The sequence below is a fragment of the Pleurodeles waltl genome, chromosome 6, assembly GCF_031143425.1.
Source record: "Pleurodeles waltl isolate 20211129_DDA chromosome 6, aPleWal1.hap1.20221129, whole genome shotgun sequence".
NCBI classification, from domain to species: domain Eukaryota; kingdom Metazoa; phylum Chordata; class Amphibia; order Caudata; family Salamandridae; genus Pleurodeles; species Pleurodeles waltl.
The window spans coordinates 854432505-854450760 of record NC_090445.1 but is presented as its reverse complement, the minus strand read 5'-3'; the positions used below and the strand labels follow the sequence as shown (position 1 = coordinate 854450760).

Sequence of the window (18256 nt, the reverse complement as noted above, 5' to 3'; positions counted from 1 at the left end):
CCTAATAGCACAGTTTATTCCAGGGATACAGAATCAACTTGCAGACAATCTCTCTCGAGATCACCAACAGGTCCACGAATGGGAAATTCACCCCCAAATTCTAAACACTTACTTCAAAATTTGGGGAACACCTCAAATAGACTTATTTGCAACAAAGGAGAACGCAAAATGCCAAAACTTCGCATCCAGATACCCACACAGGCAGTCTCAAGGCAATGCCCTATGGATGATTGGTCAGGGATATTTGCGTACGCTTTTCCCCCTCTCCCTCTCCTTCCATATCTAGTAAACAAATTGAGTCAAAACAAACTCAAACTCATACTGATAGCACCAACATGGGCAAGGCAACCTTGGTACACAACACTGCTAGACCTATCAGTAGTACCCCATGTCAAGTTGCCCAACAGGCCAGATCTGCTAACACAACACAAACAACAGATCAGGCATCCAAACCCAGCATCGCTGAATCTAGCAATCTGGCTCCTGAAATCATAGAATTCGGACACTTAAACCTCACTCAAGAATGTATGGAAGTCATAAAGCAAGCTAGAAGACCATCCACTAGACATTGCTACGCGAGCAAATGGAAAAGGTTTGTTTGCTACTGCCATCAGAATCAAATTCAACCTTTACACGCATCTCCAAAGGATGTAGTGGGCTACTTACTACACTTACAAAAATCGAACCTGGCCTTCTCTTCCATTAAAATACACCTCGCAGCAATATCTGCATACCCGCAGATGACCCATTCAACTTCACTATTTAGGATACCTGTCATTAAAGCGTTTATGGAAGGCCTCAGAAGAATTATACCACCAAGGACACCACCCGTTCCTTCATGGAACCTCAACATTGTCTTAACAAGACTCATGGGTCCACCCTTTGAACCTATGCATTCTTGCGAAATACAATTCCTAACCTGGAAAGTTGCATTTCTCATCGCCATCACATCTCTAAGAAGAGTAAGTGAAATTCAGGTGTTTACAATACAAGAACCTTTTATCCAACTACATAAAAATAAGGTAGTCCTAAGGACTAATCCTAAATTTTTACCGAATGTTATTTCACCATTCCACCTAAATCAAACGGTAGAACTACCAGTATTCTTCCCACAGCCAGATTCCGTAGCTGAGAGAGCACTACATACATTAGATGTCAAAAGAGCATTAATGTACTACATTGACAGAACAAAGAACATCAGAAAAACTAAACAGCTATTTATTGCATTCCAAAAACCTCATGCAGGAAAACCAATATCAAAACAAGGTATAGCCAGATGGATAGTTAAGTGCATCCAAATCTGCTACCTTAAAGCAAAACGACAGCTGCCCATTACACCAAAGGCACACTCAACTAGAAAGAAAGGTGCCACCATGGCCTTTCTAGGAAATATTCCAATGCACGAAATATGTAAGGCAGCCACATGGTCTACGCCTCACACGTTCACCAAGCACTACTGTGTAGATGTGCTATCCGCACAACAAGCCACAGTAGGTCAAGCCGTGTTAAGAACCTTATTTCAAACTACTTCCACTCCTACAGGCTGAGCCACCGCTTTTGGGGAGATAACTGCTTACTAGTCTATGCACAACATGTGTATCTACAGCGACAGATGCCATCGAACTGAAAATGTCACTTACCCAGTGTACATCTGTTCGTGGCATCAGTCGCTGAAGATTCACATGTGCCCACCCGCCTCCCCGGGAGCCTGTAGCAGTTCGGAAGTTAGCTTAAGCTTTGTACATTTGTAAATATATTATTTAAACCTTAAATAGGTACATACTTAGTCACTCCATTGCATGGGCACTATTACTACAACACAACTCCTACCTCACCCTCTGCGGGGAAAACAATCGAAGATGGAGTCGACGCCCATGCGCAATGGAGGCAAAAGGAGGAGTCACTCGGTCCCGTGACTCGAAAGACTTCTTCGAAGAAAAACAACTTGTAACACTCCGACCCAACACCAGATGGCGGGCTATGCACAACATGTGAATCTTCAGCGACTGATGCCACGAACAGATGTACACTGGGTAAGTGACATTTTCATTTTGTATCTTCTCCATTTGCAAAAAGCAAACTTGGCATACACCTCTATAAGATTGCGTTTAGCAGCCATAGCTGCTTAACTTCAAAATGGACAACATTATTCTCTTTTTAAAAATCCCTGTCATAAAGGCGTTTATGGAAGGGCTAAAAAGAGTGATACCACCAAGATTAACTCCAGTACCTTCTTGGAATCATCATATAGTACTTACTAGACTTACGGGACCACCTTTTGAACCACTACATTCATGATGTCTGCAGTTTCTTTCGTGAAAAGTAGCCGCCTTAGTTGCAATCACTTCACTGAGTCGTGTAAGTGAGCTCCTGCATTAGCATTACAAGATCCATTTTTTCCAACTACATGAAGATAAAGTGGGTCTTCGCACTAACCCAAAATTTCTACCAAAGGTGGTATCTCATTTCCATCTCAATCAAACTATTGAGTTTCATGTGTTTTTTTTTTTTTCCTCACAACCTGAATCAGTTGCTGGAAGCACCCTACACTTTTTAGATGTGAAAAGAGCACTCATGTTCTATATTGATAGAACTAAAACACTAAGAGAGAGAAAACAACTTTTTGTTGCTTTTTCACAACCACATAAAGGTAACTCTATTACTGAATCCAGCATAGGAAGATGGATTGATAAATGCATCCAGACTTCTTATGCAAAAGCTAAGAGGCCGCTACCTATTAGAGCACGTTCAATACATAAAAAGGGTGCATCTATGGCATTTCCAGGAAACATACCTATAGCTGACATTTGCAGGGCAGCTACATGGTCAAGACCACAAACTTTCCCTATACTCTGTTGTGTGAATGTTTTAGCACGCCAACAAGCCAAAGTAGGTCAGGCAGTGCTGGGTACTCAATTGTTTTCAAAGCTTGCTTTACAGTCTATGCAGAACATGTGTATCTACAGTCACACATGCCATCCAACGAAAAATTTTACTTACCTGGTGCGCATCTGTTTGTGGCATGTAGTGCTGTGGATTCTCATGCATGGTTATTTCACTTGCTTATCTTTACACTAGACTCCATACATCACCACCTGCGGGAAAGCAATCTGAAGATGGAATCGAGGACCATGCGCATTGCCAACAAGAAGAAGAGTCGCCATACCTTGTGACTCATAATACTTTTCGAACAAAAAGAACTTGCAACCTTCCTGACCTAATACTTGATGGCTGATGTATGCAGAGCATGTGAATCTACAGCACTACATACCAAAAACAGATTAACATTTTCCTTTTGTCTCTACCACTTTTGCTGAGATTGTGTTCAAGGCATTCACTACCATTTTCATGAAGTTATTTGTTAGTTTTGTCCTGGAGTGTTCTTATCATTTTTCATGGATATATTGACTTTTAGCCTTCCCCTCATCTATGTTTAATTTCCCCATGTATTCACCACATTGTTATCAACAGTTGATACTTGTCTTTGCTAAGAAATCATGACATCCGTAACCAGAGGGTGATTTGAGAGTAGTCGTCTTTTATAGACAGCCAGAGGGCTGTTGCGTGGTACATTTACTTGAGTTTTAGTTATTTCCTGGTTTTCAGTCTTACCAAGCTATATAATGAATGATCCGACTTGGTTTCAAAGGTTTTTGCTTTTGTGCATGTTGCGTGCTGCTAAAAAGGCAGCCGGCAAGGTAGACACCCCTGGAAACTGAAGTCCTCCTTTTATCCACAGATCACCCGCCACATGGGACTCGGCAGTGCAAACCCCCCGGTACTGCGCTGCCCGTGACCCTCCAGCCTGCCCTGGAGGCATCTTTAGGGGGTGAGAGGGTGCTTGGGTGTGCCAGGGTCCCATTCAGTGCTTGGCTCTTGTGCCGAGGCAACCAAATCAGCTCCATTTTGCTCAGCTCACTGATGATAATCCTTCTCTCTTCTTCCCGACAGCGGAGCCGGCCCGACAGGCGCCCAGCAAACGCCGGAAAAGGAAGATGTCTGGGGGCAGCACCATGAGCTCTGGAGGGGGGAACACAAACAACAGCAACAGCAAGAAGAAGAGCCCTGCCAGTACCTTTGCCCTCTCCAGTCAGGTACCTGTAAGCATCCAAGTTTGATACTTTCTACGCACCCTTCGCCGTCCCGACACATGCAAGCGTGAAGTCCGAGGCAGGCAGGGGCTTGGCATACGCAATTTACACTGCATGACTCCTACCCCGGCAGAAAGCAAGCCACGCAGAGTAGAATGAGGCCATATAATCAAGTGCGTGGTGCTCCAGGCCTGGGCCTTGCTTTTGCAAATCCTTGTTTTCACTCGTCTGTTAGTGGAAAGAGGTGAATTTAAGTGAAGCAGTCCTACAGCTCCCAGAGTGCACTGGGCAAGGAAACAGAAACCGGAGCAGTGCACAGTTGGAGACGGTGGTCGTCTTAGAATATTAATAAAGAGGCCTCTGCCTGGTACACCCAGCTGGCGGGCCGGGCTGGGGCGGGAACAGCTTTACTTCTTCAGTCTCCAGCTCTCCCTGCAACTTAGCAAAACTGCCTTTTGTGCTTCTATGTTTTTTTTTTTTTTTTTAATTTAGGTGGAATTCTACTTGCCCCATTTCACACGTCATAGTTTGATCTGCATCTTTTTCTTGTGAAGGACATTTGCCTGAATTTTCCTGAAATAAACCCAAACTCAGGCACAAAGTTTATAGTTAATCACTTTGCATTAAAGCGCTGCTACCTGGCCTAGGGCCAGATGTAGCAAAGGGTTTTACCCATTCTATGTCTATGGGAAAATGTGTTTGTACTTAGTCTTTACATTTGCGACCCTGGATCACTGCTGCATCACGCATGACCTACACTGCTGTAACCCGTTTAAGAAATGATTTTCTTATACCTTTCCCCTGCCATTCATTTCCCTTTCAGTTCCCGAGGTTAGCCTTTACTCCTTTACTCCGAACCTTTACTTCGCTCGTGGTTAAAGCTGGGTCCGTCCCATGTTTGTCAGCTGCTGAACCCGTACCATTCGTTTTCCTAAGAAATTGGTGTCAAGGTTTCTGGCGCTTACTTCTCAGACATACAGGCGTGCTAATGCTGCCATCTGGTGGATGTTCCAAGAACACACGCATTGAGAATGTTTACAAACCTGAAGAAACTCGATCGATAAAGCTGCTGGTTGTAAAAGCCAGATTTCTAAACATCAAAATGATGATACGCGCTATTGAATCTCACAGCACCTTTGTAGGCCATAAGGCATAAACTTGGCATATATCGCCACTCCCAGTCTACATTGAAACTCTACACGCTGAACATGTTTGGAAGTACTTGCCTGCAGCTTTATTCACACAATGTTGCACAATATGTAACCAGCTTTAACTGTATTGAGGGTCATAAATCATCTCTTGTTCCTAAAATGATCATTATCCACTATGACTGTCATGAGTCACAGATTACTCCTTGAGGCGAAATCTTCATAAATCACAACAGCCCAGCTTGCCACCAGTTCAGGAATCAAATTATAAATCAAACGTACGGGTCATAAATCAAGTCATAAATCAATCAGACAAGAACATTGATTTTTTGTCATAAAGTCTTTCCTCACCTTTCACTCAGGAGTTTATTGCTGACAACTGAAGTCATTGAGCTGGAGTTTCACACTCTCTGTGGGGTGGTTGTATTTTCCAATTACTTTTTAGGCTCAACTCGCTACCTTCGTTTATTCGGTGTGGTCTGACTACTGGTGGGGCTGAACTGCAAGTGCCATGTTCAGTTCCCCCTGCCCCTCTCTGACCGCCTTAACCTGCTGTGAGGCATCCCACAGTAAGTACCCGGTCTGCCACCATGCCATGGTCAGGTTTGGCCTTTGTCTCCTTAAGCTCATTTTTATTTAACTTCTTTACCGCCTTGTTGCATGCAAAAACCTTTTGTTGGGTGTGGGAGCGTGGGTTTTTGCTGCACAGCAGGGCCCGTCCCACAACAAACAATGACCGGGCATGGTTGCTTGATCCCCCTCTTAATATGGCTAGGATGCTCTGGGGGTTAATTTTGAATTCTGCCCGGCCTTCCCATTGGCTGGCTGGTTTCACACCATTCCTGCAGGGTGGGTGCAGTTCACAATCCCCTTTTAGGCCCAACTCTCTACCGTCACTTACTCTGTGTGGTCTGCCGACTCGTGTGGTCTGTGTCTCCTCTCCCTTCCTCCGACCGCCTTAGCCTGCAGTGAGGCATCCCAGGGTAAGTACCAGGTCTGCCACCTGTTGTGGTTGGCTGTGCCTTTCAATCTCCTTAACCTCCATTTATTTGACTCCTTTACTGCCATGCAGCATGTGGACTTACATCTTTGGGCAGCTCTCCCTTTCCCTGGGTGTTTGTATTTTTACTGTCAGTACTTTCGTTCCCGTTTCTGAGAGATGCACCCCATCCTTAGGGAAGTACTGGCCTAGGGAGATTGGCTTCTATTTCAATGCCCACCTTTCCTTGGTTCTCTGAATGAAAGAGTGTAGCACAATCCACACCATCGTTGTTCACTCACCAGCCAAGACAAATGGTGACAGCTTGCTGCAGTGTGGCTCTGGGGGGGGAGGAGTAGAGCGGGTGGAGGACAGATGTGCTAAGGCCTCCCCTCTTCTTGTGGGATTCTTCTGTAGCGCTTGTAGGCAGCTGAGCACCACCATCCTATACTTTTATGCTGTCCATTGTAATCCCCATCCTTGCTGCTGTTGTTGCTACCTTGCTGCGGAAGGAATGAGTAACAAAATCTGCTGCTGGCAAGCCTGCTTTTGTGAGTGTCAGCTTTAGTACTGCCCGAAATTGAAGCCTGCTCAGGCACTTCCCATCCTTGTGCTTGTTCAGCGGACCTTCTCCGGGTGGGAGGATTGCCCAGTACTCCAGTAACCAGTGTACAGGGCACAAGTTATTGTCTGACAGGCACTGCAGCTTTACCAGCTCCCGCCTTGCTTCGTGGTTGGTCTTGGACCTCCCCAGTGTTACTTCTACATGCCCTGCACCCAGCTGCATGTTTCGCACTTGGAGGCAGGCCACTGCTGTGTCCTTTTTGGTTGGTGCCACCAGCTTGCTTACCCTGAAAGTCACAAAGAAATCTAACATGAAGGCTGCCTTAAATGTGACTTCTGAGGTATCTTTACTCATTGCAGGCAGGACCTGTAGCAGGCGTGCCAGGGTGTTGAACTCATAGGGCCACCCCTTGTCCTCCTTCCTCCTTCCTCCTTCCTCCTTCCCCCTCCCCCCTCCCTCCACACCACCAACCCTTCAGGTAGTGAGTGGTGGTGGGATGCTCCCCGTTGGCCAAATTGGAGAACTGGGCTATTGCTACCAGGTATGTTTGAGCCCAGGATCTAGTCTTGTTCTGATCAAATGCCCACCTCACAAATTGCTCTGCAGCTCCAGCTGTTCTCCGTGCATCCCTGAAAGATTGCAAAGGTACGCCACATACAAAAAGAGTGCTGAGAGTTACGGGCTGCAAAGTCTTGGGTGCCCAAGCTGCTCTGCCAGCTGGGACAGGTCACATCCACCAGGGACCAAAGCTCATCTGGAAAGAGGGTCATAACTCGCTCCGCTCCGGGTGTCAGATCCCTGAATGTTTCCATCTAGAAACAGGAGAGTGCATCTGCTTGAGCAATATTGATCCCCAGGACGTGTCTTGTCCTCACCTCCAGATTACCTGCCAGTTTTTGCTTCACCAATCTCCACAACAGCCTCAAAACCTGTGAAAACTTGTCTGTCCCGGTGTTGATAGCTTGCACAATGGCCCTTTTTATCCGACCATAGGATCTGTTTCATGTTGCATAGCCTTGCCTGCCGTGTTGTCAGTGCTACTATTAAGGGAAACAAATTTAGGAATAATATTTTCTTAGTTATCCCTGCTGCTGTCCAATCTGCAGGCCACCTCTTTGCGCACCACTTGTCCCCCTAGGATTGCTCCAAAACCCAGGCTGCCCGCTGCGTCTGTGTGCAGTGCTAGTTCCCTGTCCGAGACCTACCTTCCCTTCATATGAGCACCCCATTGAAATCCTTCAGGAAGGCTAGAGAGGTCCTGAGATCCTGTGTTTCCCCTACGCTTAACCTGACATGGTGGTGCTTCTTTGGCAGTTCTCTCGTCAGCTGCGTCAGCCATCCTGTGAACACTCCCCCTGCTGGAATGACCCTTCCAGCAAAGTTCAATTTACCTATTGGTTCTTGCAATTCACCCAGGGTGGTTTTTTCTTTCCCTATCCACGCTCTGATCCTGCCCATGATATCCTGAACATTGTCTGCAGGAATGTGCAATGAGCCAGCAACGGAGTCCAGTTCTATCCCCAGGAATTCAATCTTGGTAGCTGGCCATATGGCAAGACCAACTTGGCCAATACTTTCTGGAAGGCGCTAAACAGGTTCCCACACTCAGGTTCCCACACTCATCTCCCCTCTGGTTCACCTATGAATAGGAAATCATCTAGGTAGTTGATCCCATCATTAACAGACTCCCCTTCGGGAAATGACAAATGGTGTATTTGCCTGTATTGGCCGTGCTCCATCTTGGGTACCAACCCTATTGGGGGGGATATCACCAAGCCAGCTGGCCTCTTTACACCAAGTGGAACTTATATCCTGACTAATCCTTTTGCTTTGAGGATCTACTTGTGCACTATCTGTGGGTGTTGGAGTGCTGAGGGAAGGTTTTTGGTTTCACCTGCCCTGATGCATTCTGTTACTAGAATTTCGAAACCTTTGTGAAAGCCTTCACATCGGAGCCCGTCCATCAATGAACAGTGACCGGGCAAGGGTGCTTGACCCCCCCCACACCTCCTTAAAAGGGCTAGAATGCCCTGCTGGTTTGACGTCATTTCCACCATTGCGCCCTCTCCCCCGCACTCAGAAGGTGGGGGAGGGGTTTTGCCACTTCCTGCTCATTGTCCCCTCTGGCGCCCTGCATTCCCAGGCCTTGGTGCTGTTTGTCACGCCAGCCCCTCTAGCCACCTTCGGTTGCAGGCCTCTTGTATTCCCCATGTACTTACTGTTGCCTAGGATCTTTTTCTACTTGGACTTTGCACCTGTGATTCTGTGTACCAGTGAGAATCTGCTTAATAATATTCGGTAATTGTTATTAAAAGTATGAGATGTTTTGATGCTTGCCTTTACCACAAATGTATTACAACTTGTTGACCTGTACAATAGGTTACAATACATTATGGACCTTTACCACACATTTTTGAGTAGATATATTTTTGAGTATATATATGAGAGAGGGGGGAGCCCCTTTCCTTTTTACTCTTAACCTCCCTTTAACTCTTCCTTTCTTGAACCCTAAATTTACCCTTCCCTCCCTTTACTTCTTCACACCCCTAAACCTTTTAATTATCCTTAACTCTCTTTATCACTACCTTCCCTTAAAACCCTAAAATTACCTTTCCCTCCCTTTACCTCTAAACCACACCGTTATCTCCTTAAAAAAAAAAAAAAACATTAAATGTTATTTAAAAATAAAATACTTACCTGTGTGGTAATGCATGCTTGGTAAAGGTAAAAACCTATTTGCTGTACTTACTTGCATGGTAAAAACTGTGTGGTAAAGGGCATGTGTGGTAAAGGCGATGCGTATCATTTAAAGATTCTGAAAGACTTTCTGGCATGGTCTTTTTTCCTAGACAAACAACAGTTCTGTGAGTTTTCGGTGATGCACTCTTTCCATTTTGGATATTTTAACCTGGAGGTCATGCTAAAAAGTAGACCAACCACGCAGTGAACAATTGTGTTCACTACTCTATTTCCAGCTTCAAGTTACAGTGTGCGCAGAAGCAGTCTCATTAGCGGACACTATTAGGCACAACCCCCCTGCGACTTTGCAAAACTTCTCCTGCACAACCCTCTGGCCTTACTGTCAGGCTCTTGCTTGGATGCCACACCTTGATTAGACTGGAGCTTTATCTGATGAGCTTTTTTGTCTGATTTTGGTTCTGTGCCACTTTAGGGCCTCTCATGGTTGAAGTATTCTGAAACATGCCTATAGTCTTCCTGACTGCTCAGTGCAGCTTGTTCGGAGTCTCTGTGAGTGGGTCCTGGTTGTTGAACCCCGTCCTGTCCTGTAGGCTAAACTCTGGTTCTCACAAACTGAGCTAGTTTGCTAAGCGTTGCTCTTTCCTTGTGTCTCAGTGGCATATAGAGCTCACTGCTATCTTTATTTGTTTATTTTATTTACTGTGATAGTTAATCGCCATTTATTGCTGGACAACCCAGGGATAGGCATTAGTAACTACTACTACTTCCCAAATAGCAACATAGTGCTCCAAGTAAGATTACATTTTTTAGAAGCTTCAGGAGCAATATCTCTGCTCACGCACCCTGCATGAATTGTGTAGAAGCCATTCCATTGCACTATTGAGTATCACCTGCCTAAATCCTGGCGTGCATGGATTCTCAGTCTTAATTCACCTTCCACTTGAACATTCTCTGGTCTACCTCTCGATTCCGTGCAGAACAGTGGTTTCAGTCCTCCTGGAGTCTGCGTCCTCCTTTTCGCGAGCACCACCTTTACTAGGCAGCACGACTCCCAACACACTGCCTGTCCAGAATAAACACTGACATAGCACATAGCAACAAAATACCATACTTAATGCAAAACACGTCATTGACAACTGTTTGTTTGGCCACAATGTTCTGCAACTTATTACTGCATCGAGGAATAGGTGCTAAGAAAGTCTGATTCCCTCTCCTGGTAGATACTCTTCACTTCCAGCTAATACATTCTCTGAACGTTACCTGTCTGTGCAGACTGCTATTTGGAAAATGGTATTTCATTAGGGTAAATGTGCTCCTTAGTTCAGTCGTAGTCCAGCACCTCTCAGCACAGGCATTGCATTGGTGGCTAGCAGTTTTTTCAACTCAATATACACCTTGATGAGGTTGGCTAAAGTTGGAACATAGATTCCATACAGCCAGGTCTGTTAGCCTGCAAAAAATATGACTGCCTTCAGAGTCTGTGCCTTGGGTTATTTTTCATGAAAAATCAGGCTTTGATCCATCTTGATGTACCTTAAGTAGCAAAACAGTATTAATATACTCGGTGAATGAGCAATGAAGAGAATTCTTACTTCTCTTGTTTCGTACATGTAATTGCTTGTGGCATTTTATGCACATACTGTCACCCTTGTTCACACTCTGCGGACACAATAGACCTAAGGAATCCCTGCACGTATAGCAAACCATTTTCAGTATTGGAGTGAATCATTTTATTACATGCCAGTTGTGTAGTCGGGTAATATTTGTATTATTTCTAAAAGTGAGTTATAATATTGTTGCAGTAACCAAAAAAAATTGCACATTAATATTAAAACTACTGGTTTCCCTATTCTAAGTTAGCTGGATAATCCAGTTGGTTAGCGTATGCCACATTTGCCCTTGGTCTGGTTGCAGAGTTGAGTAACTCAGAAGCTCTGCATGTAAGTATGTTGATTACATCATTTACTGTAAAAGCAAATAAGTGACAGGCTTATGGGATAGTAGTCTGCATTGTGGGAAGTTAAGGAGGGACACACCTTTGCCTTGATTATGTTTCGGGACCTCTTCCCTTTCAGGATGTAATGGTGGTGGGAGAACCAACCCTCATGGGAGGTGAATTTGGTGATGAAGACGAGAGGCTGATCACACGACTGGAGAACACACAGTTTGACGCTGCCAATGGCATTGACGATGAAGACAGCTTCAACAATTCACCCGCCCTGGGTGCCAACAGCCCATGGAACAGCAAACCACCCTCAAGCCAAGAAAGCAAGTCAGAGAACCCAACTTCACAGGCGTCACAGTAAAAATCAGGCCATTTAGGAGAATTTGTTGAGATTGGGGAAAGAAATAGGGTGGGGGGAGACTCTGAAAAGTCGTAACGTATCTACCTGTAAATTAAAACAAACCGACTGCAAATAAAACTGCAAACCTGATAGAGGAAGGTGAGAGGTACTGTGGGATTCAGGGCTGCAGGTGAGCTTGGAGATTAGGCTATCTTTAGCCAGATGCAAGGCTTGTCAAAGAAACTGACACAGAGCGATTTTCTTTGTGTGGCAGGAGCTTTACCCCGTGTCACAGTGGAGGCACTGTTGGGAATCCTCCAGATTATCCTTGCACAAAACCTACCCCTCCAGAAGTGTCCCCTTTACCCAGATTAGCACCCTGCCGTTCCATGTTTGCAAACTAATAGTTTGTCTTAATTATTATTTTTCGGTGAGCCGTACGTTGTTCCTTCAATTTTGGTGTTTCCAGTGTTTGAAGCAGAGCTAGAGAGAGGAAGAAATCTTTCCCATACAGAACATTTCTTTTGTTTGTCTTTTTATGTCTACATAAATGTTTTTGTTCTTGTATAAGTGGATATTATTTGATACTGACCACTATTAGGAAATATCCAGTAACCGGTAGATGCGAGGAGGCGCATCGAGGGACTTGCCTTTTACTTAAGACAGAGCCTTCTAGTGGTGTCCCTGTGTCTGGTAGAATAAACATCTCCACTGTCTCAAGGAATGCAGAAGAGGAATAGTATTCCCGTCAGTACAGTCCTTTTTTCATGTCAGACGAGTATAAATTCATCCCTTTCAAATTCCTGAGACATAGATTTTATATGCATGCATGTTTTAAGATGCCATGTATGTTAAACGTTTAACACCAGAAATGAAGGATGCTTGGTTGGCAAGAGTGTAGTGTTTCTGTCTAGTGGTCCTTTGGACAGAGGAGTATGACTGGGGACTAAATGTTATGAATCCTTCCCATCTAAAGCTAAACATTAATTTGATGTGCACAATGGTTTCTGTAGTTTCTGTAGTTTCTGTAGAAAATACTCCATAGCAGTCAGGAGCCTTCTGGCGATGACTTAACATTTGTCAGCTGTTTTGTGAAATCATTGAGAAAAAAATATATCCATGCTTATGTTTTCACTTTATGAACCAAATGTATGAACTTCTTGTAAAGAGGCATTTTGAAAACAGAATTGGTCAAGATTAACTGTGTTAATGTGAAGTTGTCTATAGTTTTCCAACTTCTTTTGTACCATGTTTTTAAGAGGTTGTCATCCTCTCCCTCACTCCACACATCCACCCAACAGGCACGCACCCTTTTTAGCTGCTCTCTGCTGCACATTGATAGCCTTGCAAGGCAGAAATACCCATCTCCTTTTCTCACAGTGGCCCTTGGTTTATTGCGGTCCCAGCTTCTCAGTACCTCCCTTTGACATTATTGTTCTTGTTTTTAAATATTATTATTATTATTAAAAAAGTAAGTTAAAAAAATAAGGTCACTGTCCTGATTTTGTACTGGCTTGTTCTATATCTCTGGGGGTGGGTCTTGTTTTATACAGATCTGAAAGCTTCAAACCAAGAAGAGACTTTGCAAAGTTGCTTTTTAAACCTTCAAGCAAGACACAGAAACACATTTTATAAGTAATTTTCTCTTCTTTCCCTAAATGTAAGCTTTTGTGCTTGTTCTCTTCCCACACCCCCTAATCCTGTTCCTCTTTGGTTTGTGTAGCCCCCGCTTGTGAATATATGCCCGGTAGAAGCAGTGTGTAATGCTGGTCTTATTGTGTTATCGTTAGAAGCAATGCATCCTTAGGTGTTTGGGGGAAATAAATGAAAGAACAGCTATTACTTTCCTCCCTCTGGGGCTCATGCAAATTTAAAATAAAAAGGCACAGGGAATGGATGGGGCGGGGAGCAGCTATTGTCGCCAGATTTTGTGCCATTTTCATGTTGCTAAGCTGGTCCTGGGACTTAAACCTGTTGCAGCCAAATTCTCAGTGGCCTCTAAGAAGGTCACCCACCTTTCACTTTTTTATTGTTCATGGGCAAGTCAGGAGTTTGAGAACCCCTGGGCCTGTACAATATATATATGTACATGTATATATTTTTGTTATTTGAAGGTACGATTTTAATCATATTTCTTTTTAAATACTCTTGGTCTCTTTCTCTATGTGAAATGGTGACGTGTAGACCCCACCCCCGTCCAATCACCTTGTAGACTCTGCCAACATTGGAGTTACTCAAAGGAGTTTTCATTTGCATAGTCTGTGCCATTTGAGTCATGTACGGTACCAATAAAATGAGTTTTCATTTTCATGTTGTTCTCCTTGAATCATTAATGCTGCTCCTCCAGCGTTGGAAGCCAAGCACCCTAAATAAATCAGCACACATAGCCACTCCTCCAGCTTTGGAAGCCAATCACTTTACATAAACCAGTGAAAAGAGCTGCTCTGCAAGCTTTGGAAGCCAGATATCCTAACTATATCAACACAAAGAAGGGTGAGTGTGTCGTCATACACACTGAACAGACAGGTTATTTATGGCCCTCATCCCTTCCTCAACAGTTAAAAAAAAAAAAAAAAAAAATCAGCAGAATCTTTCAATGGTAAAGCACCCGGTGATATCCCACCTAGGTCTGTATCCATTTCCTCAGCCCTATATTGTTCCGCATTGCTATACAGATTTTAATAGAAGTTATTACATTGATGTATAATTTGTTTTGTACTACCTATCAGCTGGCCATCATCCACCCTTATTTGCTTAACAACATTAGTAGAGACCTTATCTTTGACCTTATACAGTAACATACGACCAACTGATTCACTGTAGCCACACATACAAGCACAGTTATGCAGATATAATAATGTAATCTTTTTCTTAACTATGTTCCTGAATGCACATGAGGGTTCAGTATTTTTATGCATATTTCTCTAATAGATGATCCTTTGACTATAATTACATTAATATGTTCAGTTTCTAGCACAAGTATTTGTTTACTAAATTGTATAAACTTGCTTTGTTGACTTTGATTTTTCGTGCTGGTGTAACTTCTGACTTGCTTCCACATGACAGCGGTGAGAGCAGAATTCATATTGTGGTCTAGGTATTGCCCGTGCTATGTGTTCTTAAAATGCATTATCTCCTAACAGTGGCTGCCTATGCCTTTTATAATCTAGTGGTTGAATTGCAGTCATCAGAGGACTATGATTTGATGTAATTCTGTGAGTATCTATTTTAATATGTGAAAGAATACTGCATGTTACTAGGAAATTTAAACCCAGATTGTCCATTTTGTAGAGCAGTTCATGCGTTAATTAGTCCCATGTCTCCTTACTAGCTTGCAAGTGTTCCCTAGACCACAGCTCCTCACTAAAACATACCTCTGTTTGGAACCGTTGCATAGTATCTTGTGTGGAAAGCTTTGGCATGAAATGTTTTAAGGTAAATCAGCTTTATTAAAATCAAAATATATATGGGTCTCATAATAACAATACAAGATATCTGTCAAAATGATAATTATATAATTTTGAAAGGAATTGTAAAAGCTGTTTAACATTTTAAAGTGTAAAAAGGGGGAAAACAATAAAAATGGAACAAGACCAATGAAAATAAGCAAGATACAATGGGTATTAAAAAGCTAAAAACAGTGATACTCAGTAAAGCATAACGTTGAGCCAAAATTAAATTAAATCAAGAACAGAGAAAAACAAACAATTTATGGTGGTTTAAAATTCTCAAATAATGTACATTTCGTAGAATTGCAAGCAACAACATTGAGATAATCACTCAAAGGTAACCAAAACAGCTCTCTATTTATGGAGGTGCAGCATAAAGAGGTAAACGCAATATCTATAACACCAAGCCTTATAGGAAATGTTGGATGAATTTTTCCAATTAAGAGTAATTTGCTGAAAGGCTAAAGCTAACATGAGATCCAACAGCTTTAAATTATCATCATCTGAAACAATGTCAGCAGAGAGGCTACCTAGAAAAAGCACTGAATGAGATAATTGGGATCGTAAATGAAAAATGGAGGTAAGCTGACGCCAAACTTTTCTCCAGAAAGAGACATTGGGAGGACATTCAAAGAGGATATGCATGAGGTCTCTCCTTGGGTTATCGCAGGACCAACAGTTAGAAGTTGAGGATACAGAAAATGTAACTATAGTAGAAGGGGTAAAATAAAGTCTGTGGTAAAGAAAGAAAAGTGACTGTGTGGTAGAAGCTGATCTAGATATTTTATAAGATCGATGCCATATCTTATTCCAGAAGGAAACAGTCCAGGTATATCCCAAATCCAATTCCCATTGAGATTCAATTTTAGATTTAGGTCGTGTCAAAACAGGAGAATGAAAAAATGTATAAATATTTGATGCCTTAGGAAATGAGGTAAGAAAGGAGGACAAAGAAAGGGGTAATTCCGAAGCGGAAGTTAGGGAAGGCAAGGAAAAAAGTACATCAAGAATAATATTAATAATAAGAAGATATTTAGGCATAAATGAATTGGGACAATGAAATAGAAGTTGGAATTGTGAAAAAGAAAGTGGAGTATCATTGGAAAATAAATCTTTGACCCACGCTATGTTTCTTTGTCTCCAGGATTTTCAAAATAAAGGTTTTTTTTATAGTGATGAGATGATTATGCCAAATAGGGGAATTCAGAAAAGAGGAGTAAGTGACAGTTGAAGGTAAATAGTGAGAACGCAGAAGAGCACAAGTATGTTGAAGAAGCGGGGAGGAGATAATCTAAATATTATAAGAAAAGGATACCACCTCACAAGGAGAAGAGGGTAGAAGAAAACAACATTCAATATCCAACCATAAGGGAGTAAACACAGAGCTTGACAATGAGATCCATCTAGAAGCTTGACGCAAACAAAAGGATTTGTGATACAGTCTGAAATCAGGAAAATTGGCTCCCTCCTCCTGCTTAGAATGACGAAGGCGACTAAGAAAAATTCTAGATTTCTTATTGTTCCAAAGGAATTTAAACAATCTGGAGTCCAGTTGTTTAAAAAAAAGTAACAGGTAGAGGAATCTGAATCATGGATAGGATATATAAAATGTTAGGAGAAATCATCATTTTGATAGTCAAGGCGACCGAACCAAGATTAAAATAAGGGATTCCATAACAAAAGGGATCTATCAACTTTCTCTAAAGCATCAGAGATATTTACTTCAATTGACTTTTTAATGGAGGAGGTGAAACAGATACCTAAATATTTGATCTTGGAAGAATTCCAATGAAAGCAAGTAATATCGAACGATGATCTAAAACAAAATTTTGTTAGAGGAAGGATTTCAGTTTTATCTGAATTTATCTCATAACCTGAAATCAAAGAAAAATCTTCAATCTCCCGAAGTAGAGATGGAATCGAGAGTTCAGGATCTGAGATATATAAAAGTATGTCATCTGCATATGCCGTTAATTTTAAAAGTTTCTCACCATATTGGAAACCCTCAATTTAAATTTTATTTCTAATACAGGATAGAAAGGGCTCCAGAGCTAGAATAAATAGGAGTGGAGAGAGCGGACACCCTTGACGAACACCTCGACGTAATACAAAGTATGGACAATTTCCCATTCACCAATATCAATGCCATTGGGGATTGATAAAGCAAAGAGATAAATGAAGTGAAATGAGGCCCTAAACCATGCCAGGTTAAAGCTTTTAATAGAAAAGACCAGTCTAACCAATCAAACACTTTCTCCACATCTATGGAAATTGCTGCTAAGGAGTACTAGAGAGCGGGAACTTTGCTGAGTACATTGAAGAATGTTCTAGAGTTGTCAAAAGCAAGTCTACCTTTGACAAAACCAGTTTGTTCCTTACTTATCAGCGCCTGTAAAAGGGGATCAAGACATAAGGCTAACAATTTAGTAAAGATTTTGTATTGAGGAAAGAAATTGGCCTATCATTTTTACTGAAAGCATGATCCTTACCTTCCTTTGGAATTAAACAAATCAAAGCTTCTTGAGATGTTTCCCCTGTACATCCAGAACCAGTGAAGAATTGAAAAAGCTGTAAAAGTTTGGGAAGTAAAATGTCAGAAAAATGTAGAAAAAATTCTTCTGTTAATCCATCTGGACCAGGAGTTTTACCTTTTTTTAGAGACTGAAGGGCTTTAAAAACTTCTGACGAATAAATATTACTTCAAGTGAAGAAACATCAACTAGCGTCTTATTAGGGTTTGAAATGTTCTTTAAATAATCATCAATCTACAGGGGTGTGGAATTTATTAAAATATCTACTTGTCCAGGGGACAGGTTGCTTCTCAAATCTACTTGTCCTGTAAAAAGATCTACTTGTCCCTTTGGTGCCATTTAGTGTGGCGACAAATTATGGCAGCAATTAATAGTCTCTCTGATTATGCCAGGGCTACTACCATAGTAGGGCTTGAATACTTGCAGTTTCAATTCCTACTGTAGCAATTTCCTTATTTTGCCACCTTTCTGCAGATCTGCATACTGGGGCTGGAGGAAGCAGTAAGCA

General features: G+C 42.4%; 1 protein-coding gene across 9 annotated transcripts in view; it reads left to right on the top strand.

Moving 5' to 3' along the window:
- The window catches only part of LDB1 (LIM domain binding 1), a 363831-nt gene extending 349753 nt beyond the window's left edge, over window positions 1-14078 (top strand). For 7 of the 9 annotated variants that reach the window (XM_069239589.1, XM_069239587.1, XM_069239591.1 and 4 more), the window contains 2 exons: window positions 3952-4100; window positions 11559-14078. In XM_069239589.1, coding sequence (XP_069095690.1) covers window positions 3952-4100; window positions 11559-11789 — 380 coding nt within the window. In that variant the 3' untranslated portion in view covers window positions 11790-14078. The remainder of the gene's footprint in view (window positions 1-3951; window positions 4101-11558) is intronic. The other 2 variants (XM_069239590.1, XM_069239588.1) reach the window with 1 other exon arrangement.
- Window positions 14079-18256: the final 4178 nt, after the last annotated feature.